We start from the raw sequence: 27,762 nt of genomic DNA on the forward strand, positions 1-27,762 counted from the left end.
GGTGCTGTATTATATGTAGATGTAATTTTTAAAATTCTGCATAGCTTTACTTTGTATCTGATAAACTAACACAGTAATTTTGACCTTTCCTATCTTGAATACTTTTTTCCAATGGATTTATACAACTCTATTTGTTCGAGTCCAACTAGCAAAAAATGCGGGAATGATAAGGTTAAGTACACACATGCTATGTTTAAATAAACCGATTATGATTAAATAACACGAGGGATACAAAGTTCAGTGAGCCACCTAAAAAGAGAAACAACAGGTCTGGTAGAGGAAAAAGGAGGTCAGGAGGAAAATCTTTGCAGGGGTGGTGGCATTTAAGATAGGTCCTAAAGGAAGGGTGGGATTGGGGCCCACATCATTTACAGAAAGAACAAGAGCAAAGAATTAAGGAGAGGGTTCATATTAGAGTTAGAGTGTACAGTCCCCTTTTACGATTGTCAAGAGGAGATGACATTAAATATAAAAGATAACTTGGTGCCTTTGGGTGGAACACCTCCAGCAGCTGAGACACTGGAATTTTATTTAATAAACATTGAGAAAACATGAATTTTAGGTAGGCAAAATTAATCTGCAAGCAGTTGAGAGAAGATGAGGAGCCCAGAGGCCATTAGGATCCACTGCAGTAGCCCAGGAGAGAAATGACTGGGCACTGGAGCAGATACAGTGGGAAAGGAGAAAGTAAATGGACAGAAGGCAGAGCTGGGCAGCATTGCTAGGGCAGAACCCACAGGTCTGGCTCTTTTGGAGGTGGGGAGCAATGAAAGGGTCCCCAGTCAGGCCATGGCTTGGAGCCATGACCAGGTGAACAGGGCCACCAGCTCCAGATCACAAGGGATCACAGAGCGGAATGTTCGGGTTTTAGGACGAAGGGGGGGACACGATGAGTTTGGATTGTTACTCAGTATTAGTAGGTAGCATAAGACCCTGGTGGGGGTAGGTCCAAACTAAATACAGCCATACCCCACAAAATGATGTTTAAGTCAACAGTGAACTCCATGTACAATGGCGGTCCTGTAAGACTGTAATACCGTATTTTTACTGTTTCTTTTCTATGTTTCCATATGTTTAGACAAATACCTCTGTGTTACAGTTGCCTACAGTGTTCAGTACAGTAACATGCTGTGCAGGTTTATAGACCAGGAGCAATAGACTATACCATACAGCCTAGGTGACTAGTAGGCTAGACTATCTAGGTTTGTGCAAGTACATTCCAGAATGTTCGAACAACGACAAAATCACTTAACGACACATTTCTCAGAATGTAGCTCCATCGTTAAGCAATGCATGACTGTATTTCCTTGTTTCTCACAAGTGTATTTCCCTAAAAATTCTTGCTGCCTCTCCCTCTAACTTTTTGATAACTTTAAAAAATAAATAAAGAAAAAAGAAAACAAATCCTTTGGTGTATCTGTGGAAAACACAAGACTTCAGTAATTGCAATTCCTTGGAAACCAAAGTCATTTAAAAGATGCTCCAAATAAGATGTTGAGTGTGATGGTTAATTTGATGTGTCAATTTGACTGGATTAAGGCATGCCCAGGCAGCTGGTAAAACATCATTTTGGGGTATGTCTGTGAGAGTGTTTCTGGCAGATATTTGCATTTGAATCAGTAGACACAGTAAAGAAGATCCCCCTTCGCCAATGTGGGCAGGCATCCTGCAATCCACTGAGGGCCAGAATAGAAGAAAAAGGCTGAAGCTATCTTCTTGAGCTGGGACATCCATCCTTTCCTACCCTTAGACATCAGCACTCCTGGTTCTTGGGCCTTCAGACTCTGACTAGGACTTACACTACCAGCTCACCTGGTTCTCAGGCCTTCAGGCTTGACCTCGAACTGCATCACCAGCTCTTCTGGTTCTTCAGCTTATGGATGGCAGATGGTGGGACTTCTTGACCTCCATAATTGTGTGAGCCAATCCTTCATAATAAATCTCTTTCTACATATTCATATGTACCCTATTGGTTCTGTTTTTCTGGAGAACCCTAATACGTTAGAGTTTCTCAATAAAATCTATTTGAATTTTGTTTTCTACCCACTAATATTTTATGTATAATAAAGGATTTAAATGCCCATTCAAATAAATCCATAGAAAGTAATTTTTTACAAAATTATCCTCCTGTTTTAGTTAATTATCTTCCCATTTTACATGAGATATGAAAATTCAAGCCACAAATTCATGGCCTCTGGAGAACTTCATCTAGACCAAGATGGTCAACAAAAGACTAATGTTTCAAAATGAAGTTTTCTGTGCAATGCCAAAGCAATAGTACTGTCTGACAAGACCACAACCCCCAATGCGCAGAAGCCCTCCCATACACATCAGAAACAGTTAATATCGCTACAAAAAAATTTCAATGTACTTTGCTTTATGTAAATGTTGAAATACAAATTCAGTTTGCTCTCTTAAGTCGAATGATAGGATGCTGCCATTGTTCTAATCAAATATGATTGAACACTCATGCGGTGGGAGACAGCCACCATGTTATGAGGACACTGTCTGGAAAAGTCAACTGAGGCCAACAGCCAGCACCGATATGCCCGCCATGTGAGTGAGCTACTTCGAAAGTAAGAGTCTCCAGCCGCACATCGGGCCTTCAGATGACTGCAGCACTGGCCAACATCTTGACTATAGTCTTATGAGAGACTTTGAGCCAGAACCCTCAAAAACACTCAGAGATTTCTGATGCACAAAAACTGTATACGAAATATGGGGCCTTGAGAATTTGTCCAGTTATACTGCTCCATCGAAAGCAAAGAAGAGATTAAAATCTTCTAACTGACTCTGGAGCCTCATCTTTGCTTTAAAAAACGAGATTAGAGGATTCATTTCCTCCAGGCTCAGATGTACTGTCTCCAACTAAAGATACTGAAAAAGATGAAATGATCCATCAGAGAGTTCTGTGACAACTCATAGAGGGGAGAAATCTAATCCAAAGCTACTGGAAGAAACTGTAAAGAAGAAATAAAAATATGAGAACGCTGTCTTTCCCCAGGCTTTATAAATGTTAATAATTTACCTTATTGTATCTTATGCAATAGAACATTTTTTAGTTTTATGGTGTCAATTAACATTGTAACACTATCTTGAGACCAATAATCCAGAGTTTCAAAAAAGGAACTGAGGGCTGGGCTGGGTGCAGTGGCTCACGCCTGTAATCCCAGCAATTTGGGAGGCCACGGCAGGAGGTATTGCTTGAGCCCAGAAGTTCAAGACCAGCCTGGGCAATATAACGAGACCCCATCTCTACATAAAATAAAAAGTTAAAAAATTAGCTGGGCATGGTGGCACATGCCTGTGGTCCCAGCTACTTGGGAGGCCGAAGTGGGAGGATCACTTGAGCCCAAGAAGTCAAGGCTGCAGTAGGCTATGATCATACAACTGTACTCCAGCCTGTATGACAGAGCGAGACCTTGTCTCAAAAAAAAAAAAAAAAAGGAATTGGATTCCAGTCCACCCAGGCTGGACTGCAGTGGCGCGATCTCGGATCACTGCAAGCTCCGCCTCCCGGGTTCACGCCATTCTCCTGCCTCAGCCTCCCGAGTAGCTGGGACTACAGGTGCCCGCCACCATGCCCGGCTAATTTTTTGTATCTTTAATAGAGACGGGCTTTCACCGTGTCAGCCAGGATGGTCTCAATCTCCTGATCTCATGATCTCCCGCTCCTCAGCCTCCCAAAGTGCTGAGATTACAGGCGTGAGCCACCGTGCCCAGCCACAATTGGATTTTTAAGTGTAGATGTAATGAACTTTTGAAAAGCCAAAGACAATTTGGAACAGCTTTTCAAACTTGAGATGAAAAAGCCAGTATCTTACAGGATAAGTTATTGTACTGCTTTGGCTGAAGAAATGAACATCATAGGTGAAAGACCAATAAAGCCTGGTAGAGTTTATTTTGCTGAATGCTTTCTAGATGAAAAGTCAACAAAAGAAATCACAGCACTGCCACTTTGCAACAACGCAGTAGCTCACTGAATTAAAGACTTAACTGCAAACTGGTTTTGTCTGCAGAATTGCGCTTTTGCCTTAGAAATGGATAGATCTACGGACTGTCTGGACTTGCTATTTTGGTTATATTCATTTCCAGCACCAGCCAGTCATCAAAGGTGTTTTATCTGAATTCATGACAACAAACACAAGGAATGCTGAAACATTCAAAATGTACAATAACTTTTCGAATCTCATCATTTATCCTGAAACAATTGTGTTTACATTTGAAATGATGGTACAAAAGCAATGGGTATAACTAATGGTGCCTTAAAACAAATCAAGGCAGTGGCAACAAAATGAACTAGTAATCATTGTATTCTTCACCACTGTCTACTTCCAGAAAGAAAAAGAATATAAAGCCAGTTTCACCTAAAAAGTCCTGGATGAAGCAGTAACAGTATTAATTGACTCTTGTATACATCATTTTAATATTTTATGTGGCAAAATGGGAAATATGCATAGAAGTTTGTGCTGCGTCCTGAAATATGACAATTATCTCAAGGAAATGCACTTGTCTATTAGCTTGAACAATATGTTATTGCCATTTGTTCTAATCAAATACTGTTTGAGCTGTGAGTTGAACTGCCCTCTGTTTTTCATGGAACACCAATTATACTTGACTGACAAACTGTTTCAGACTCAGGTATTTGTCAGTTTTTGGTTTGGTTTGGTTTGGTTTTTTAATGAACAAAGTGAGCCTATCATGTCAAGGAAAATAACAGTATTTGTTGCCAATAATAAAATTCAAGTTTTTAAATAAAAATTACAATTTTGGGAAACTTCTGTTGGACACTTTGAGCTTGATAGCTTCCTAGTTCTAGAAGACTTTTTTGATGAGCCCAGTGGTGATGTGCTATTAACAAATGTGATTATTTTTTATATTATATAATGAAATGTGGCAACATTTAGAAAATTTACATAACTCAATTAACTAATAATTTCCAAATGAACAATACAAGACATTATAAAATCACAGATGGGTGAAAGAGCCATTCAAAGTGCGAGAGTGGCCAATGGATTTTAATGTATCAGAAGATAAAAAGTTCATTGATATGGTTTCAGGTTCCATCTTGCATCTCTCCTTTAAGGAACTACCACTTGTTTTGGTATAATATTAAATTAGAATATCCAAATTACCTGAAAAGACTATTAAGCTATTTCTTCCTTTTCCAACTACATGTGTGTATGAGACCAGATTTTCTTTATATTTTCACCAACATAACATATTGTGACACGTTTCTTTTTTAAGAGACAGGATTTCACTCTGTCACTCAGGCTGGAGTGCAATGGCATGATTATAGCTCATTGTAACCTCTAACTCCTGGGCTCAAGCTCTCCTCCCACCTCAGTCTCCCCAGTAGCTAGGACTACAGGCATGCCCCACCAGGCCTGGCTAATTTTTTTTATTTTTCATGTTTTGTAGAGATGGGGTCTGGCTGTGTTGCCTAGGCTTGTCTGGAACTCCTGGCTTCAAGTGATCCTCCCACCTCAGCCTCCCAAATCACTAGGATTACAGGCATAAACCCCCACACCTGGTCAACTGCAACAAATTAAATGCAGAAGCAAATATGAAAATCTGTCTTTTGTAAAACCGGATGTTAAGAAATTTGCAAAGATGTGAAACAATACTGTTTTCACGAAGTTTTTTTTTTTTTTTTTTTTTTTTTAGAAAATACAGTTTTTACAAATAAATTAGTAAGTAAAGATTTAAATAATTTTTAGGGATCGAATGTAGGCAATGTCCTATCAGTCAACTCAATAGTTCCAGATTGGACTCATAATTGTTGAACACCTCGTTCTGAAACCCTCCTCTCTTCTCCATCTCTAATTTCCACTATCCTAGACAGGCCTTTATCTCTTACCTGATGCAAATGATCACCCATCCAGCCTTGCCCACTTAAAACCCATCCTCCAGACTGCCATCAGCATGCCAATGGAATGCTGGAATGCCAGGAATTCTTCTAAGAACTCCTCCACACCAGGGCTGTTCAATCTTTTGGCTTCCCTGGGCCACAGCGGAAGAAGAATTGTCTTGGGCCACACATAAAATACACTAACACTAATGGCAGCTGATGAGCTAAAAAAAAAAAAAAGAAAAGAAAAAGAAAAAAAATCACAAAAGAATCTCATAATGTTTTAAGAGAGTTTATCAATTTGTGTTGGGCCACATTCAAAGCCGTCCTGGGCCACATGCAGCCCATGGGCCACAGGTTGGACAAGCTTGCTCTACACTATTTAAAAATCCTTCAGTGGCTCTCTACTGCTTTTAGCATGGAGTCCAATCTTCTTAGAATGACAGATGTCCAAGTCCTGCCTCCCTCACAAGCTTCATCTTCCTCATTACCTTCAGTAACACGAAACTGAGTATAGTTTCCCACAGCTCTTGCTGTTCTTCTCTCCTCTTCCTCAACCAAAATCTCATGCTCACTTAATACCCAACACTCACTCAAGACTCACTTAATATCTAACACTTCTGGAGCCTTTCCTGACCCTCCCTTCCTCCCCTGACCCCAACTCTCAACCCCACTTCTGGACTAAGGGCCCTTCCTCTCAGTCCCCACACAGACTTCTATCATAGCTCTTAGGATGTGCTAAAATTAACCATTTATGAGTCTGTCTCCTCTATTCCACTATAAGCTCCCAAGACATGTATCCCTTGTCAATAGCCAAGTACCTGTTAACTTAGTAGGTAGTTACTTGGTACATATTTAACTGGATGGTTGAAACAAGTGGAAATGCTTCCAAAATTATTTTATGTCAATACCGTACAGACATCAAAACAAATACTTTGGCCCCTTGAATTAGAATCTCCTCATTCTCTGCACTTGGATGATTATAAAACTATTTTCATCTATCTTGTAAATATAAAAACCCAGCTGCCTTTTGCCCAGAATTCTTTGCAAAGAACATAAAATTTTTCAGGAGCTTTCAAAACAGATATCGTCTTATGTGTTGATTTGTTGAATGCTTTTCTTAAAAATAATAATTTGTTATTATCCCCATAGCAATGTAAAACATACTTCAACATCTCAAGAAACATTTAAACTTCAGGGTATTCTAACAGATTTTTCTAATGCAGATGAGTAAATCAGACCACATATTTTCAAATTCTAGGTGTTCTTCAATATGGTAGTGCTTTATAAATGTCAGGTACTTTTCTAAGTACTGGGGCACAGCGGTACATCAGACAAACACCAATCTCTGTCTTTGTGGAGCTTATACCTGGCTGTATGAACATTCTGGTCCATATGGTATCCATATAATAGAAACAATTACTATTTCTGAGATACATGAACTCAGTTCTACTGGCACTCATATACTTCCCAATAGGCCACCTGACCAACCAGGCTATGGCACAGACAGCTGTAGTTAGTAAGTTCTATAAGCTGTTTCCTTACGATGGTGTCACCTATTCTTTTGTATGTTTTAATCTGGAAAGATCAAAAAGTTGTCTTTAAAAGTAATTCTCTAGGTCCTGTTTGCAGCAAATTATTAGCACCTGATATCAAAGCACAGTATACCATATTGAGGAAATTTCTCCATCCAGTAACCTAATCATCATAAAGATGAATTAGCAAAAGGTTTGCACATCTAAGAACATCCTGCTCAGTGCTAAGAGAATAAACTTGATACCCCGTTAAGTACTGTATGTATAGTATGTACAACTTTGCATATTATGGACTGATTGTGTGAAGACAAAATTAATAGTGTCCCCGGAGTCATCTGTCTGCAACTTCCTTTTATATGAAAGCATCAAAGGAGATGCCATATACCACTTTGTCCTCTTCATAAATATTTACTGAGCATCCACTATGTGTGAGTGAGTCATCCACTATGTAAAGTAACTCCACTGCTTCCCAGCAGGTACACAAGGTCTATCCTCTGATGGGCGGCCAGAGAGGCACCTTGCACAAAGTCAGGTCACACAGTTGAACATCCCAATAAACAGATGCCTTATAAACAGACCCTGAATCACAGCAATGCTACAGTACCCTGAAATACCTTTGCAGCATCCCATCCTTCTAGCCCAGCAGAAATCCAAGTGTTTAAACTGAAAACAAAACAAATTTTTCTTCCCCCTTAACATTTCATTTCCAAAGAAATGAAAAGTTCTTCCATTTGATTTCAGAAAATATCCACATACTATAAAATGCATATGGTTCATACAAAATCATATATATGATGGAGTTATGTTTGGTGTTAGTCTGAAGGGCTACCTGTGTACCACACTCTCTAAGAGTAGTAATCAAAACTCACACAAAACATCCATATGAAACAAGTGCACTTTCCTAACTTTCACCCTGTAAATGGTTCTTAGCTCATGAGGGTGTTGTCTGGTTTCTATTTATAATGATGAACTTTATCCACTATAGACATCAAGAGATAAAAATGAGGTAGGTGAGCTTTGTCCAAAAAGGCAGAGAGCATTACAAGTTCCATGGCTTCTTCTGCTTTCTCTGACTTGTTGACAACTCCAAAAGTTTCATTTCCACATATATGAATGAAAGCATCCTCCTAAACACTGAATGTGGGAACTGTCAACTCTTGCCTGCTTTAAAGGACACTAAAATCTGAACTGCCTTAAAACAGAATGGTGAAGGACCAAAAAGTATCTTCTAATCCCAACTCCCCTTTCTCCCTCCTTTTTTCCTCTCCATTCTTCTTTGTGACACTCTTTCCTATACAAATCCACAGATTCTAGACAGTAATACATAGTTCAAAATTACTCATCCCTGTACCCTTCTACTGTAAAAAATGTACATGCTCTGGGAAAGGATCTCAGTTTCAGGAAGAAAACTAATAAGCTAATTTACATTGTACTACAAATAAATGATAACTTTGTTACTTTTCCTGGTAATATTTACTTTTTGAAGAGAAAAAAAAATTTGAAGGCAATTAACCCCAAAGAACTGAATATTTTATAGTTGAATTTTAGGATCCACAGAAATTAAGTAAAGAAAATGTTTGACCGAAAGACCCTTCACCATTCCTTTGTATGAGGCTTTGGCCTACATGGATCTGCAAAGCCTAAAGCTAAGAAACTTCTAACCATTATACTTTTCCTTTATATTTTGACTTAAACCTCTTTTCCCCCAAAGAAAAGGCTAAATTTAGAAGGTGAGTTAAATTGAACTTAAATTGAGCTCACTAATATAGAAATGGAGTACAGTACTTGTAAATGTTCAGTACATAGTTGCTTCATAAACATGTTGATTAGAATTTACGTTTTGCAAAACTTTCATATCCAAAATCATCTTCCCCCTTCCCTTTTTAACACAGGTAACACATATTTGTCAAACTGAATGAGGGATAAGAATATAATTTTATGTCTTATTTAAAGGCATGAATGCCTTATATGCCACATTTTTTCAAGAAGAATTTTAATTCTGGAACTTTTAATTCAGAATTTAAAACGAGGTTTTTTGTTTTGGGGGATTTTAGGAAATTTTTGTTTGTTTTTATAAGTCTCTAGGGATTTATATTGAATTTCTGTAAACAAGGACAATAGTGTGTGCCAGACAGAAAGACTAGTTATAAAAATGTTTAAGATCTGAGAAGGAGAAATCAGCTTACATCATGTGTAACATATATTAATATCAACAAAATAATAAATTATGGATCCATAATATAATAATACTTTGGAACACTGATAATGTTTATCATAACTACCACTATTTAATATCTGCCATATGCAGAATACTATGTACTTTATATACATACTTTCTCTCTAATGTATGTAACAGCTGGGAGAATGGTCAAAGAGCGAGGTAAAATATGCAGTTATGAAATCTTGCCAAACACAATGCATACTAACAGACAAAATACATCAAACATGCATAGCTATCAACAGGAAGAATTTTATGAAGGGATAATTTAATACTGGAATTAGTGAGGAAATCTGAATTCTCAGTTACTAAAAGACTATGCAAATTTAATACAAAGTTGATGACAATTATTTATTCAAACAATCACTTTACCTCCCCAAAATTGCTTTTGCTTACATTTTCTGGATACTTTAGGCCAGGAGTTGGCAACTACGGCCTGCAGGCCAAATCCAACCTATTGCACAGCTGTCACCTGAAAATGGTTTTTACATTTTAAAATTATTACATTTTAAATGTTTATATAAGTGCCTGCATAATATCCTCCATCTTGTCTCTTGGCCCACAAAACCTAAAATTTTTACTATTTGGCCCATTACAGAAAAAGTCTGCCAACCCTTGCTTTAAGCAAAAGTGCTTAGAGGCACTGCAGTGTCATGGCTTTGAAGCCTGCATACCTATCTGTAGCATTTACCAGCTACGTGACCTTGGGCAAATCTCTTAATCTCTGAGCCTCAGTTTACTTGCCTATAAATTGAGATACTCGTATCTAAATCAAATTTCTAACATGGCATGAGATAATGTGCAATGTATGTCAAGTACTTGACACATCCTAGACACTTAATAAATGTTAGTTCCATTCGTGTTCCCATAAATTATTACGACCATTGAGTAAATCTCCCTCTTATTTGTGTGCATATGGCTACAGGGAGTGGAAAATGATAGATTACAGGTTGGACAAAAGCTGTTAGTCATACCTTGCATCTACATTGAATTTTTCTTCCAGAGCACTTTCACACGTATGCAATCAAACTGATTACAAAAGAGCATAATTATAAAAATATCATAACTGCAGAATTTGTAAGTCAGACAACTATTATACTGAACAGTTCCTAAAGATGTACTAAACTGGCCATAGGTTCAGTAAACAGGTTCTCTTGTCGACGTCCTTCTCTTTTTCTCTGTTTCCAGCAAGCATGCTCAGAATTTCATCTCCTAATCTGATTCTGGATTTTATAGACTTGTCCTGTTGCCCTGCAGAGTGTCCTTCTCCCATTAGCCTACGTCATTCCATACAGTGTTAAAGTTCCATAAAATTCTAGCAAACAAGGGTCTGGGGGACCAAAAGTTAATTCGGCAGTAAAGAGGAGAGGATGGAAATCAACAAAGACACCCTTTAGTTTTACATGTTCTCTGTTCAGTTTAACTCTCAGATTCTTTGATCTGTGATTCTCAACCCTGTGTTTTCCACCTGACAGGTATGGCATGCCCAATCAGAAAGGTGCTCTGTGGCCTGTATGATTTTTCTTTTTTTTTTTTTTTTTTTTGGAGACAGGATCTCACTCTATTGCTCAAGCTAAGTGCTGTGGCTCAATCACCCACTATGATTTTCAAAAAGGGGATGTGTGGCCCTTGAAAACATTTCCTCAGTGATTTTTTAATAGTCCTTTAAGGAGGAATTCCCCATCTGCTGAAGAGTCACTGCTTTAAATGACTTAACACAATAATTCTAGTGCCAGGTATACCACTCAGACTAGTGAAAAAGAAAAGCTAGATTTACTGAGTCTTCACCTGTATGAAATACAAGTAGATTCACATTTACCTTTGATTATGATCCCTTAGATAAAGGAAAGATAGTGGACTTGGTTTAAATGCCTATCCTACCTAAGGTTGTATTTTATGACTTCATCACACCATCCCATAATTGGCAGTACTCCCAGAGAAAAGAATGGAGAATGGTGTAAACAGATTTCTTATGTTCATATGATCTGGCACCCACATCGGTACAATGAGATGGGAATCTTTAAATACAGGTATGGTGAGCAAAGGGAAAAGAGACCTCACAGAAACCAAGGACTCCACAAATAACCTATGAAAGTTACAAAAAATATAAAAGTAGATACGAATAGATAATCTGATCAAAGTAACCAGAGTGCTGAAAAGCCTGGCTTTTTAAAGAGAGTCATAACTACTTTCTCATAAAGAAATGATGTAGCAGAGAAGAGACCAGGTTATCTTGGTTTGGGGAAAGTACAAGTTAAGGGAAAACACAGAAACAAACCCAAGTTTTTAGGTTGGATATTTAGAGATTCTCAAACACGTGTCTGTCCGTTCATTTATTAAAAGACATTTGTTAAAGAACAAATTTTTACTTTAAGAAAAGATAAAAGGGAAATATCCAGAAATCTAATTATCAAATTAAATTATATTGATTATAGAAATTCACCTATTCATGGATTCACTCAGTAAATATTGAGCACCTACAATGTTCCAGACACGCTTCCAGATACTACGAATACAGCACTGAACAGAAAGGCCACCGATGCCCTTACAGAGCTTACATTCTACTGGGAAAGACAGACAATAATCAAAAAGCTATATGAGATAATGCCAGGTGGCCATGATGTGCTATGAAGAAAAGCAAAGCAAGGTCAAGGAAGAAAGCCAGAGGTGTTATTTTACCTAGAGAGTTCCCGGAGAGCCTCCCTACTATCCTCCAAACCAGTGTGACAACAAAGCAGTTTCAGATCTGAGAATTCTTGTCTCTTGTCCTTTTTGAAGTCTGAGCAATCTTACCCACTTCCACAGGTTCAATTCTGACCTGTCTAGGGTTGATTCCTATTACTGGCTCTGACCTTTTCTCTGAGTTCTAATTCCATGTTGCCAAGAGTATATTCAAGTCTAAAATGAAACTTGCCATATTCCCCACTCTGTCCCTCTACCCTCACCAAAAGATTATCTTCATTTTTCCAGAAACCTCTAGAGGAATTAAAGATTTGACTGTTTCTACTCTTCCATTCCACTATAGAAAAGTGTTAATAGTTCCCTCTCCAAAATGGTCCCTGTTCACCCCTTAGTATGCTACTCATTCTAACTATCTTTATGTTTAAGAGTAGCTAGAAGTTTGCTTGAGGAAGCAATGATATTCATGTTTTCCCCTGCTGAACCACAATTGGACCTTATGACCTTCCATATCAAAACTAAATGTCTGTGCCTGGTTTTCACATCCTCTAAAATCAAACTACATCAAACCTACCTGTTATGGACTGAATGGTGTCCCCCCAAAATTCACATGTTGAAGTCCTAACTCCCAGTACCGCAGAATGTGGCTATGTTTGGAGATGGGGCCTTTAAAGAGTGTAAGTTAAAAAGGGCTATGGGGTGAGTCCTCATCTAATCTGACTGGTATCCTTATAAGAGGGTAGAGACATCAGGGATGCCCATGCACACAGAAAAAGCCACATGAGAAGACGTAGTGAGAAGGCGGCCATGTACAAGTCAGGAGAGAGGCCTCGGGAGAAACCAAACCTGCCAACACCTTATCTTGAACTTCCAATCTCCCAGAACAGTGAGAAACAGATTTCTGTTGTTTAAGCCACCCAGCCTGTGGTATTGTGTTAAGGCAGCCGTAGCAAATTAAAACATTATCCCATCATACTTCTATCTCTATTCTTCAACATGCAGTCCTTATGAATATCTTCTAAAATAGCACACTAATTCTTGCCCCCAAATTTTTACCCAAGCTAGAATTCTTGCCTGTAATATTCTTCTTCCCTTGATTAAAAGCATGGGGTTCTGAAGTCAAACAAACCTGGGTTCAAATCCAAGCTCCATTCACTTAATAACCGTCCAACTTTAATTAACTTCTCTAAGACTGTTTTCTCATCCATAAAATGGGTATATTAACTGCATTCAGCCAGTATGTAGGTTAAATGTGGCAGTGTCATGAGATGCCTAGCACAACTCCTGGCACATAATATACACTCAATGATAGTAGTTATAATTATTATTCATTTTTCAAAGTTCTAATTAATACTTCATTGTTAAGCATTTTGGCCTCTTTGGACCATCGGCCCAACTTGAAGAGAACATAGGAGAAGAGGAGGACCACAGAGTCAAGTCTGGAACCCTTCAGGGCCCTGACGCTGCCTGCAAACAGTGGACAGCAGTGGACAGCAGATGTGATGGGGAGCCATTCAGGGGTTTCGAACAAGATAAAAACACGATCACAGTGGCAGCTGTGTGGAAGTGATCAGGAAAGACTGCAACAGTCAATGTGACAGGTCATGGAGGTCTGAACTGAAGTGGTGCTCCTGGGCATGGAAAGAGGGGAACTGTTTAGAGATTTCACACATTTAATCTATAGGCAAGAGACTGAACACAGAAAGACAGGGGAGGGGCCGGGTGTGGTGGCTCATGCCTGTGATCCCAGCACTTTGGGAGGCTGAGGCGGGTGGATCACCTGAGGTCAGGAGTTCGAGGCCAGCCTGGCCAACATGGTGAAACCCCATCTCTTCTAAAAATACAAAAATTAGCCGGGCGTGGTGGCGGGTGCCTGTAGTCCCAGCTACTCCAGAGTCTGAGGCAGGAGAATTGGTTGAACCCCGGAGGCAGAGATTGTAGTGAGCCGAGATAGAGCCACTGCACTCCAGCCTGGGTAACAGAGCGAGACAGGAAAGGAAAGGGAAAGGGAAAGGGAAAGGAAGGAAGGAAGGAAGGAAAGAGAAGGAGAGAGAGAAAGAAGGAGGGAAGGGAAAGGCAGGGCAGGGCAGGGAAAAGAGAGATGAGGGTCAGAGGTAACTCCAAGGCCTTGAGGATGATAGTGGTGGCACAAAGAACAGAAACAGGAAAGCCAGATGAAGGAGAGTGGGGGAGGTACCAAGTCTGATTTTAACCTTCACATTCGGTTCCCTGCACTGCTCCTGCCACTCTACCTCATCCCTTATCTGCACTCTGATTGGGGCAGTCTCTGTGCCCTACTTATCCAGTAAAATTTCAAGAAAGAATCTAAAAATTAATTCACACCAAGGCATCAACAGTAACCCTTCTTGAAGGTTATTTGCATTTTAAGAGAGGCTCCCAAAAATGAACAACCATGAAGTTTGGAGAGCCAACAAACCTAAGTGAGGTATGGGGTGGAGAAAGCACGTCCTTTAACATTATTATCACCACCCAGTCCACCTCCTGCCTACTACAATTTGGCTGCAATCTGTCACTCTGCCCTAGATTTTGACATTAGTGTTGGGTTTAACAATCCCTTTCTTATCTAAATGCTGGATACTGTTCAATACTAGAGGTAAACACACAGAACTGTTTTCATTGGCTGTTTACAAGATACAAAACCTTACCACGGAAGAGCAGGGTTGGGAAGGTCCATGATATATCAGCCTCTGCCATCTTTCAGACAGCTCATCTCTCAAGAGACTAGAAATGCCAAAGGTAAATTTGGCAGCCTTGCCCAGTGATCACTTTCAGTTTCCAAACTCTTATCTTCCACCTCAAATTAAACGCACCTCCTTTCCCCATAACAAAGATACAACATAGAAAGTTCTTATGGCCTTCAGAACAACTTTTCACAGCTGTTATGATTAAAAAATAAATCATCCTTTCATTTTTTTTCCACCCTGGCTTATTTGTTCAACCAAAATTTATGAAGTCACCCTGTGCTATGCTACAGAGGTGAGGGAATGGGTGTGGAAGGGGAGGAGAAGGGTAAAAATCAGATCTCACACAATTCCTATCTTCAAAGTGTCCTCAGTTCATCTTCATTCACAAGACCTAAACCCCACATCTATGGATCACCTTTGTAGCTCTGGCCCTTTTAAACCTCCAGCAAGCCTCCCTAGGTTTAAGATGTGGAACTCCACTGCCAGTGGTCCAAATTTCCAAAAAGATCTGACCCACATGGAATCTAAGTGCATTACCTCAATGATTCTCAAAGGAGTTAGTCCCAACCATGCACATCTTCGTAAGCGTGTGCACTGCAGTATGTGGACATGCAACGGTGAATAAATAGGAGACATTGTTTTAATAGTGGTGCCGAATCACTGAGCAGATTTACTCAGAACTTCGTGTCATTTCCTGTCACATATCCACTGTGTACCCACTTATTCACTGCACTGTGCCAAATACTGCACAAAATGAATTAAAAAGAAATTCATCATGGTGCATCCACTGTGTAGAATAGTATGGCAGTTCCTGAAACAATTAAACATAGAATGACTTGATATATCCCCAAAAGGAAAGAAAGCAAGGATTCAAACAGATACTTGTACACCCATGTTAACAGCAGCATTATTCATGATAGCCAAAAGATAGAAACAATCCAAGTGTCCATGGACAGATGAATGGATAAACAAAGTGTGGTATGCACACCTACACACACGCTGGAATAGTATTCGGCCTTAAAAAGGAAGGAAATTCTGACATTTATACAACATGAATGAACCTTGAAAATATTACACTACATGAAATAAATCAGTCATAAAAAGATAGGTATGATGATTCCACTTACATAAGGTATGTAGAGTCATCAAATTCTTAGAGACAAAAAGTAGGAGGGTGGTTGCCAGGGACTTGGGGAGGGGGAGAAATGTAGAATTATTGTTTAATGGATATGAAGTTTCAGTTGGGGAAGATGAAAACGTTCTGGAAATGGCTGGTGGTAAAAGTTGTAATATGAAAAGTACTTAGTGGCACTGAACTGTACACTTAAAAATGGATAAGATGGAAACTTTTATGTATCTTTTATCAGAATTTAAAAATATATATTTAAAGCATTTAAGGATATAATGAATAAAACTTTCCTGAAATAAAGAAATATAAAGCCAGGCATGGTGGCTCACACCTGTATCCCAGCACTTTGGGGTCCAAGGTGGGAAGATCCCTTGAGGCCAGGAGTTTGAGACCAGTCTGGGTAACATAGCAAGGCCCCATCTCTGCAATTAAAAAAAAAAGGAGAAAGAAAGAAAGAAAAAAGAACAAAGAAGCTTGGCATGTTGGCATGCACCTGTAGTAGTCCCAGCTACTGATAAGGCTGAGGCAGGAGGATCACTTGAGCCCAGAAGGTAGAGGACACAGTGAGCTATGATCATGCCACTGCACTCCAGCTTGGGTGGCAGAGCAAAACTCTGTCTCAAAAAAGAAGCAAAACTTTGGGAGGCTGAGGCAGATGGATCACTTGAGGTCAGGAGTTCAAGACTAGCCTGGCAAACATTGTGAAACTCCATCTCTACTAAAAATACAAAAATTAGTCGGGCGTGGTGGCATGTGCCTGTAGTCCCAGCTACTCAGGAGGTTGAGGCACAAGAATCACTTGAACTCGGAAGGCGGAGTTTGCAGTGAGCCAAGAAGGGGCTACTGCACTCCAACCATGGGTGACAGAGGGAGACTCTGTATCAAAAAAAAAGAAAGGAGAGAGGGAGGAAAAAGAAGAGGAGGAGAAGGAGGAGAAGAAGGAGAAGGAGAAAAAGGAGGAGGAGGAGAAAAGAGAAAAGAAAAGAAACTAAAAACGTTGTTCCCCCTCTGGAAACCATTACTTTTAAAATCCATGAAAAATGAGATGTAGACACAAAGCAAGACACAAAAAGACAACAAACCACAGAAAAATCTTTTGACCTCAGTTGAATAAGTACATGCAGAGCATTTACAACGGCATGTCTCAACCTTTCTTTATTAGACCCACTACAGGGTCTTTTTAGACATCTTTTTCCTAATCATCCCCTCATGAAAGTTTAATACCACAGATATACTGTATATCTATTATGTACTATGCCCCCTTTGGGGGCCACAAACTATTGTAATAGCTGAGATTTTTCCCTGAAGAACCAATTTTTGCCCTCTTGGAGATAATATCACCCTCTCTAAGAATGCATGATTTACAGTATTAGACCCTCTACAGATTCACAGTACTAGGCTGTCTAGCAAACTTGACTGAAACAATCAGAGGACTGGGGATGCACATAAACTACTCAATGCTAAAACATATCCAAAAGTCTTCTACCAATATTAAAAGTGCCTGCATGTTGCTAAATATCTGAACAGTGAAAAAATCATTTTTAATGTTTCCAAATATCTGGAGGTTGGCATTTTATAGATATAACATCTAGGTAATTAACAGTATTTTGATAAGTTTAATTCAGATATTTGGTATCATATATAGAGAATGTAGCATTGTGATTATTGTTTAATATAACCATGACAGAATTCACCATTTGTCGTGGTTATATTTCCCATTCTATCAAAAAGACACATGTACCTGTATGTTCACTGCAGCACTTACTCACAGTAGCAAAGATATGGAATCAACCTAGATGCCCATCAACAGTGGACTAGATAAAGGAAATGTGGTACGTATACACTGTGGAAATCTATACAGCCATAAAAAAGAATAGAATCATGTCCTTTGCAGCAACATGGATGCAGCTGGAGGCCATTATCCCAAGTGAATTAACACAGGAACAGAAAACCAAATACCACATGTTCTCATTTATAAGTGGGAGCTAAACATTGGATACTCAAGGACATAAAGATGGCAACAAAGACACTGAGGACTGCTAGATGGGGGAGAGAGGGAGGCAAGCAAGGGTTGAAAAATAACTATGATCAGTACCCTGGGTGATGGGATCAGTTGTACCCCAAACCTCAACATCACGCAATACACCCAGGTAACAAACCTATACATGCACCCCCTGAATCTAAAATAAAAGTTGAAGTTACAAAAATAAATAAATAAAATAAAGCTAATTACAGCTACCTAAAAAATGCTGTAGGGCTAAATGAGATCTTGCTGGTAAGCTCCCAAAACAAGTATTTAATAAGTGTTAATTCCCAATCCACTAACTCCATCAGCGGCAGTAAATATTTTCATTCACTACGTTTGAAAGGAAGGTATTTTACTTCACAGACAATCCCAAATTAAAGGAACAGAAAGTGCTTTAATCAGAAACCACATATGCTAGTTTTAAGGAGCCTCTTCACCAAAACTGTGAGGGGGCATGATGCTCTCCAAGCCTGTTAAAGATTACATAACCCTGAAACTGTCAGTAAGCAGAGAGCTGAATTCCCCTCTTAGATGTATTCATATGTCCTCCTGCTATGGAAAATAGCGGAAATTCAATAAATTGGTTTAAAAAATACTACTAAACCACACACACACACACACACAAAATCTTACTTCTCATGAAATCACAGTAAAATGCCTATAAGTAAAATTCATAGTAATTTTGCAGCAACTTCAAAAAAATGGCTAATTTAAGAGAAAAATCTTTGAAAAATCCCACCACCCTTTTTGACATCAGCCAGGGGCTAGGTAACACCTGGATGCTACTTGTTTAGAAATATCAGCCCTTCTCACCCTCGAGAGTTCAGCATCAGGCCAAGAAAGCCAAAAGGTGAAGTTCAGCCAGGGCCCTCGAGATCTTCCTGTTAACCTGGGAGAAAAAAATCAAGAGGCCTCCAGATCAGTGTCAGCTATGAGCCAAAAGAAAATGGTGTCTTCAGGAGCAATTCATTGTTGGTCTCAGAACAATTAGAAAATCTTTCCCCTCAGTAATGCTTTCCATGGCTCTGTAGCTTCTGAAAGGGTTTCTTTTGCTCTCTGAGAGCTTTCTTGTCTTGTCTGTTACGAGACAAGAAAGAGAAGGGTTTGCCTCCTCTTCCTCAGTGAGGAAAAGTCTGTATCTGAACAGCTGGATTATGCTGACCTCGGTCATCACCTCCACACTGGAGAGGATGCTGCCAAATGTTTCCGTCATCTGCACTGTGCACTGATGTCATGTGCTAACTCCTCTCAGACTGACTCCTCTGCCACCGCAGTGCTCCATGCCTGTACCCTGCCCGACTTTGTCTTTGGCCTCAGCAGGATGATGTTAGAAAGACGGTGGAGAGGGGTGGTGGACCATACATTGTATTCTGAGGCCAAATAAATAAACAGGCAGGGTTATCTGCCTGTTTAGATGATCTGTGTGGCTGGTGCCCTGCTCTATCAGGGATTATGTGGGGTGGTGAATGAGACTTGGAAACTTTTATCTCCCTTTATCGTCTAAACAACCTACTATCTAACAGAAGCAAAAAAATATTCCACCCAGCCAGATATTTCTTTAGATGTCAGATTTAAATAGAGGAAATATATATTACCAAATGCTTAAAATTTACATAACTGTCATCCTCTTTGGGACAGCGCCTTCAGCCACTACAGTAAATTCACTAATCCCAATGAAGAGAATCTCTAATCCATTCTATTTAGAAATGTGCTTTTATTCAAACAAAATCCCTTAACATATACAGATTATCATGAATCTGGGGGTCCCGCCAAATCATCAAGTTTCAGGTTTTCCTCATTCATAAAATGGCCATTCATACATTTTAATTTTACAGCTGTAAGAATGAATGAGGGCATCCTATAATGTATTTCAATTTACTCTGATATATTTTCCCATAAAGATATAGTTTCATGCCTACGCTTGGTGGGAAAGTACACCTATAAACCCACACATCAAATCTCCTGGGAGACTTCTGCCTCGGGATATCATAGTTCCAGGTCACTGACAGAAGATAAAGTGTTACATTAGATTTATGATACTTCATCACCCATTCTATCGATCTCCTCCATTAGTATCTCAGTCCTTCCTGGGCCTTTAAAGCAAACAGACATGATTCTTGCTATTACTAAACTACAAAAACATCCCAGATTTTCTTTCTCCAAAAAACTATCCCCCAATATTTTGCCCCAAAGCAAGTATGGCTACTCAAAACACAAGAGAGTGACTCCAAAGTTAAGAATCTGACTATGGGAATAGGAAAGAAAAAGAAAAAAAAAACCTTACCATTTAAGATATTTTAATAAAATATCAAATAATAAAAATATACCTTTGTGTTTGAAGAGTCAAGTCACACAAATACGTAAGAGCAAATCAATTGTTTCCAGCTGTAATCAGCGATAATAACCCAAGTACGTGACAGCATGAGAAAGACGATCAGTTTCCTTTTGAGGTTACATGATAAGCAGCAGCTAAGCAGCCTTTTTCTCTAAGAACTCGCCGTCTGACCTCGTGGCAAGAGGAGGCCAGCCCCTCTCACTGGCGCCCTTTATAGCGTTCGCTTTCAGTTCTCCACTCAAGTGAGGACGGGGGCGGGGGAAGCTAAGAGCCTGTTTTCTAAAATACAGAATACGGTCATCCTCTCTTTCGAACCGGGTTGCGTGGGCACTGAGGAGGGCCAGAGGAGGCAGGGAGGGGGCAGCGAGGCCTAGATTTGTGGATTTTTTTTCTGCACACTGGAAATTCCCAGACCAAAAAGGTACCGACACGAGTCCCGGACATTCCCCTCGAGGGCCGGCTCCAAGACCTGGACTGGAGCCGCAGGGAGGAATCAGAGGCAACATCTACAAACAAAACTTTTTCCTTAAAGACGTCCTTTTAAAATGTCCTAGTGAATCTCCTGCTGGGCATTAGAGTTGCCTTCTCATTAGATTCACCTCATCTTATTTCGCTTTTTCTGTGTGGCCCCTAAACGTAAGGGTGCAGTGGGCGGGTGGAGGGAGTTACCTTTTACAATACAGCTTTTACAATACGGCAGTCAAAAAGTAGTATCGCAATCATGTGCCTTCACTGACTAATTAAAGGACAAGAAATCTGTGACATAAATAAAGCAATGGTCCTGTAACATGAAGATCACTTTATTTTCAAGGGGTAAGGGGAATGGTAATGGGGTAGATTTAACAGCAAATGAACCACTGCACAAAACTGAAAGGATTTCTCCTATGACATTTAGTTTCACTTCTTTTCCATTTAGGACACTAGCTGCTGTAATCTCGGTACTACTTTAAGTTATCTTCCCCAAGCAGTTACAATCCAGTTGGAATGGGCATTAGATATACACATCATTAGACTCTTAAAACTAAAAGAGGCCCGATGGCCTCTCATTTAACCAGAATATTAAAAAAGAAAATATATGTACACACATATAAATACATTTAAGTTCACACTTCTTTATTTTTTATTTATTTATTTATTGAGACAGCGTTTCACTCTTGTTGCCCAGGCTAGAGTGCAATGGCATGATCTCAGCTCACTGCAACCCCCACCTCCCGGGTTCAAGCGATTCTCCTGCCTCAGCCTCCCGAGTAGCTGGGATGACAGGCATGTGCCACCACGCCCGGCTATTTTTGTATTTTTAGTAGAGACGGGGTTTCACCATATTGGTCAGGCTGGTCTTGAACTCTTGACCTCCGGTGATCCGCCCACCTCGGCCTCCCAAAGTGCTGGGATTACAGGCATGAGCCACCATGCCTGGCCCACATTTTTTTAAAAAGTTAAAATGTAAAAGCACTTTTAAGAGACAAGTTAGACTGAAGTTGGTGGAGTACATTTTGTGTTCTCCTAGCTTCTGTGTCCTTTAAAGTCCTGCCCTCAACCATCCTCTTACCTTCCACCACCTCCATTCCCCTAGGATTCCCAGGTCCCCTTAGCACTCAGCGGCTGTGGTCTCACCTTCAAATGAAAAACAACAACTTCAAAATTTTATTTATTGCACACTGAGGTGTCAAGAATCCTAAGTACACTAATACTACATTGTAGACATAAACCAGGTAGAATAATGCTTAACACAAGAAAATAAATACACTTGAAGTGGAATTTCTGGCATTAGTGACTAGCTGATGTTAAAAAGCTGAATTTACCCAGAACCCACAGAGATAATGCTGAGCAGTTTTTTAGAAAGTTGGGGAGGCTTATTTCTGTTGTTTCCCTTGGGTGTTTACTTCCCTGTACCTCTCTCAGTCATCACTATTTCCTTGAACAGCGTCCAGTAACAGACTCATTTCTGGCATGTAACACATGAATATATAAAGGCTTATCATATTTATTCTTGTCAAGTACCCTGATTTACCAATCTGCAAACTAAGTTTTCAGATTGATAAATGTGAAACTGGATTCAGTTATTAAACTGGATCAAGTTTCAATGTGAAACTTAGTAATTGAATCCAGGAAGTGTCAGTTGAGTGGTCTTCATTAAAATGATAGTTGTTCAGAATGGCAAAATGAATCATACTGGAACACCAAAGGTCTGTTTTGCATTCGCTGAAGAAAGGTTACTTTTAGTAGGATAATTCTATAAAATGTACTTTGCATAGATAGGCTTTATTATGGGTTCTGTCTGTCACAAATAGAATCAAATCAATCATCTCAGTTCTGGAATATGAGATTCACTACATTAAATTAATACTGTCATTCCAAAATAGAAATTCATATTTTAAACCACTGAAATTGATATAAACCACTGCTTTAATACTGTAAACCTGAATGTCCAACCATAATGACCAACTTATCTAATAATGAAAACTGCAGTAGCAGAACTATTAAGCAGATCTTTATAATTAACTTATGAAGACTATTTAACATAGAAAAATATTTATATGTAAAAAACACAGACCCAAATTACATATTCTCTATAAGTATATGGTTAAAAAACCTGCAAGAAAATATACCTAAATGCTAATGTTCATTGCATTCAGATGACAGAATTATGGATTTTATCCATAGATTTTTCTTCTAGATTTTTAAAAATTTTGACGCCCCTTATATTTATATTGGGAAATATATATTCAAAACAAACTATTATTTGGCTACCATGCTAATATTCACAACCATGTGGCACTAGCCTAAAATAAACTTTTCAGAAGAAACTAAATTATTCTATCTAAATATTCTGGGAAACATTTAAGTGATATTGGAATCTCTATCAAATTGGAATGTCTATCAAAATGTCCACACCAGAGTGAAGAAAGACAAATTAGATGTGGGATGAAAGTTGTTCTCACTGATAAGCGAGAGCTAAATGATGAGAACACATGGACACACAAAGGGGAACAACACACACTGGGGTCGGGTGGAGGGTGGAGGGTGGGAGGAGGGAGAGGATCAGGAAAATTACTAATGGGTACTAGGCTTAACACCCGGGTGATGAAATCATCTGTACAACAAACCCCCATGACATAAGTTTACCTATGAAACAAACTGGCACATGTACCCCTGAACTTAAAAGTTGTTAAAAAAAAGTTTTTTTTTAAGAGAGATGCAAGTGACTCAAGAAGCTGTGTCACCAAATCTTTAAGAGCTATGTCACCAAATCAAAAAATAACAGAAAACCAGACAAGATCATAAGAAATCATTTGCACAATCAAGTGGCACCATTCCAAACCACTGGAGGAGCAATGCCCTATTTCTTTTTAAAATTCTCCTGGGAAAATTACTCCTCAGCCTCCTTTATAAATCCTTGAGGAAATGTCAAGTTCTTTCATGAAAAGAAGAACTCTCGGCTGGGCACAGTGGCTCACACCTGTAATCCCAGCACTTTGGGAAGCTGAGGTGGGCAGATAGCTTGAGCTCAGGAGTTTAAGACCAGCCTGGACAACATGGCAAAACCTAGTCTCTACAAAAAGATACAAAAATTAGCTGGCCATGGTGGTACATACCTGTAGTCCCAGCTACTCAGGAGGCTGAGGTAGAAAGATCCCTTGAGCCCAGGAAGTCAAGGCTGCAGTGAGCCATATCATGCCACTGCACTCCAGCCTGGGCAAAAGAGCAAGACCCTGTCTCAAAAACAAATAAATAAATACAAACCCTTCTTTATGAAAGTCTCACAAGTTTAGCTGAAAAGAGATATGGACTCTCACATACCTTATTTCAAATCTAAACTTGAGTTCCTCATCTATAAAATGGAGCTAATATCACCAATACTATTGGATCATGAACAGAATTAAGCCAGTTATTGGTAAATCCACCAAAATAATAAACAAGCCATGTTTATTCCCTTATTCTATCTTACCTCTTCTCTTAGTGTTTCTCAAAGTGTGGAATACCACCATTGCATCAGAATCACTGAGCATTCGCCACAAAGGTTGGTTCCATAAATCCCAGAGGCATCATGGTCCCAAAGACCTGTTGCCCAGACTGGAGTACAGTGGCACAATCAAGGCTCACTGCAACCTCTGCAACCTTTGCAACCTTCTGCCTCCTGGGCTCAAGCGATCCTCCCACCGCAGCCTCCTAAGTAGCTGGGACTACAGTCAGGTGCCACTACACCCAGATAGTTTTTGTATTTTTTTGTAGAGATGGGGTTTCACCATGGCACCCAGGCTGGTCTTGACCTTCCGGGCTCAAGCAATCCGCCCACCTCAGCCTCCCAAGACTGTAATCCCTGCTGGGATTACAGGTGTAAGCCAACATCCCTGGCCTTAATTCTTTTATTATTTAACAAAAATTTTTTAGAGATAAGATCTCTTGTCTGTTGCCCAGGTGGGAGTGTAGTGGCGCAATCATAACTCACTGTAGCCGCAAACTACTGGGCTCAATCTATCACCCTGCCTTAGACTCCCTAGTAGCTGGGACTGTCGGCCCACACCTGGATAATTTTTTATTTTTTGTAGAGACGAGGTCTTACTATGTTGCCCAGGCTGGTCTCAAACTCCTGGCCTCAAGCAATGCTCCTGCCTGGCCTCCCAAAGTGCTGGGATTACAGGCTTGAGCTACCATACCCTGCCATGACTCTTTAATTCTGCATTTTTGTCAGATACTAGAAGTGATCCTTAGGTACTGTAAAGCGTAAGGACCATTAAAATTAAACTATTTTAATATATTTTATTACCTCATTAGACTCAGAAACAATTAAAAATCTTCTTTCCCCATAAAATACTTTAAAAACTTGAAGGTGTTCCTCAAGGATAGGAAAGTAAGATCTGGGGCCCTCCTATTTTAAATTAAAAATCCAAATTATTTGACCCATTCTTCTAAGGGTATATATTGTTCATACTTCAACCATCTGTCTTCCTCTCTAAAGCCTCCCTAGTTTCTTCATCTGTCTACTTAGGAGCAACTTAAACTAGACTATAGTCTATCACAGCTCAAAAAGAAAAGAGTACTTACTAAATGATCCCAAATTAAACTCATTTAAAATTAATTAGTCAAATAAAATTAATAATTCCATTCTTCTCAGATAGCCAGTAGGAATAGCAGCTTCTTCCAAGCATGAGAGAATGGGTGTGCCTTTTATGCCCAAATCAAGAAATACCAAAAACAAACAAACAAACAAAAAACCTGTCATGAATTTTAGTACTTATTAATTTCTAATTAGATTTTAACTTCTAATTTTGGTAAGTAGTTCTAAATAACAACAACAAAAAACTCCTGAAACTAGTGGAAAAAACTTCCACAGCTTTATAATACAGTAGCATTCTTTACACAAAAGTCAATTCTTAAACCCTCAAATTTCAGAACATAAAAATAAATTTCCATTTACAGATTTCCCCCTTCCAGTTCCAAAAGTAGTTATTCTAGAGTAAGTATTCAACACATAAAATTTAGCTGAATCAAATAAAAAACAATCACCAAATGCAAATATCAATTCCAAAGCACAGATTGTATATATACTGCTTTCATATTTCCCTTTTGCTTCTTTTCTAGATAAAAGCAGGAAAATGTAAATATTCTCACTAAAAAACTCGAACCAAGCACATTGGCCTTTTCATGTAATTCAGAAAAGGTAGATCATCAAGAGAAACTCCTGAGACACAGCAGTCTTCAGTGCATTCACAAGAGCCTCTGACTATAAGCTTTCTCTAGTTAACCACCAGAAGATGGACTACTTGTGCTATGCATGCAGATGCACTCAATTTCCTTTACCAGATAAGCTACAAACACTCTACTACCAACCAAACTTGTCCCTTCCATCAGAACATTTTTCATACTCTTTAGCAAAGTAGTCACCCCTCCCAGGAGAAGCTAATTCAAATACACTCATTAGCATCTTTGGTTACAAGAGCAATATAGTGTGTAAATGCTGTTAAGAGTTCTACCATGGCTAAGTCAACATTGGATAAAATCCTATAGATAGATATAAATGTAACCTGCATTTTTTAAGCTCCTTATAAGTCATCATATTAAGTCCAGATCTTTTTGAAATTTTATACTTATTAATGGCAGTCATCTCTCACTGGGGCCACTTTCTGTAACTCAGGTCAATTGAGAAGGTCATTGAATATGATTCCTCCAGTCCCTTCCAAGACAGGCTAGGTCTCCAAGGGGCACACAAAGGACAAGAACATGTCCAGCTGGTTCTTCACAATAACTTCATCTGGATGCAGCTTGTGCGGTAGATAATGGGCCAGGGTCATCTCCCAGGCATCGACGAGATATACTCCAACCCCTGAGAACATCCTCCGAAGGATGGTGTCCAGCTGAAAGTTGTACCAGTCGCTGTTGAAAAGGCTCACCTCAGGTCCCAGCTCTTGGGCGTTGGCCGTCCGGATGACCACCACGGTCTTTGGGCTTCGATCGAGGAGCCGAACCACTGCTCGACGGATGTTCCTGAGCCGCCGAATGTATACTTCCAAAGGGAAGGTGCTGAAGTGAGACCATACAGCTATGGCAACCACTGTGTTCTTCCCTCCCACAATGCCATTCAGCTCATTCGCCACATAATGGAGCTCATTGCTAAAGACGGTCGTGAAGCGGATGGGTGGACCATGGCAGCGGTATTTGAGCAGGATGTTGTGCTTCTGGTCCACTGCAAGGAAGGGACCCACATTCTTGGGACTACCCAAGTTAAACTCCACTAAATCTGAAACAAGGAAAACTCAAGTTCATAAAAACCTTCAAACCAAGCACATATATTTTGATTATACCTTATTAAGTGGCATCAAATAACAAGATTTTTTTAAGTACAACAAAAAGGTACAATATAAATGTAAAGGGAATACCTATTTCACTGAACTCTGCCCCCTTTTGTATCAATGGGCCTTTATTCTAACATGTTTATTATTTAAATTATTACATAAACATAATATTTATTATAAATAACACCATCAGTGATAGACTCTACACTACACCTGTCTATGCCTGAAAAAAAAAATAACCCATTTTTCTCTAATTATTAGGCCAAGAAATGTTGCTATTTGCACTGATCATTGCAATGTTTTTTTATCTATGTCTAAAAAGTTTGGTTTTTTTTACTTTTATTTTAGGTTTAGGAGTGCATGTAAAGGTTTGTTATATAGGAAAATGTGTCACATATTATTTTATCACCCAGGTTTTAAGCCCAGTACCCAATAGTTATCTTTTCTGCTCCTCTCCTTCCTCCCAACTCCCTCATTCAAGTAGACCCCA

At 39.3% G+C, this 27,762-nt stretch overlaps 2 protein-coding genes across 22 annotated transcripts in view; both read right to left on the reverse strand.

Annotated features, from left to right (window-relative positions):
• The window catches only part of NFKBIZ (NFKB inhibitor zeta), a 33,473-nt gene extending 12,310 nt beyond the window's left edge, over positions 1 to 21,163 (reverse strand). The window contains exons 1-2 of the mRNA XM_054551584.2: positions 20,471 to 21,163; positions 18,957 to 19,032 (exon numbers count right to left, since the gene is read on the reverse strand). The gene's annotated coding sequence lies outside the window, so the exon portion shown is untranslated. The remainder of the gene's footprint in view (positions 1 to 18,956; positions 19,033 to 20,470) is intronic.
• A 94-nt stretch (positions 21,164 to 21,257) lies between these two features.
• Positions 21,258 to 27,762, reverse strand: part of NXPE3 (neurexophilin and PC-esterase domain family member 3) — a 47,339-nt gene continuing 40,834 nt past the window's right edge. For 20 of the 21 annotated variants that reach the window (XM_024244015.3, XM_063721542.1, XM_063721540.1 and 17 more), the window contains one exon: positions 21,258 to 27,217. In XM_024244015.3, coding sequence (XP_024099783.2) covers positions 26,667 to 27,217 — 551 coding nt within the window. In that variant the 3' untranslated portion in view covers positions 21,258 to 26,666. 21 annotated transcript variants of the gene reach the window in all.

This window comes from Pongo abelii, chromosome 2 (genome assembly GCF_028885655.2).
Source record: "Pongo abelii isolate AG06213 chromosome 2, NHGRI_mPonAbe1-v2.0_pri, whole genome shotgun sequence".
Lineage (NCBI taxonomy): Eukaryota > Metazoa > Chordata > Mammalia > Primates > Hominidae > Pongo > Pongo abelii.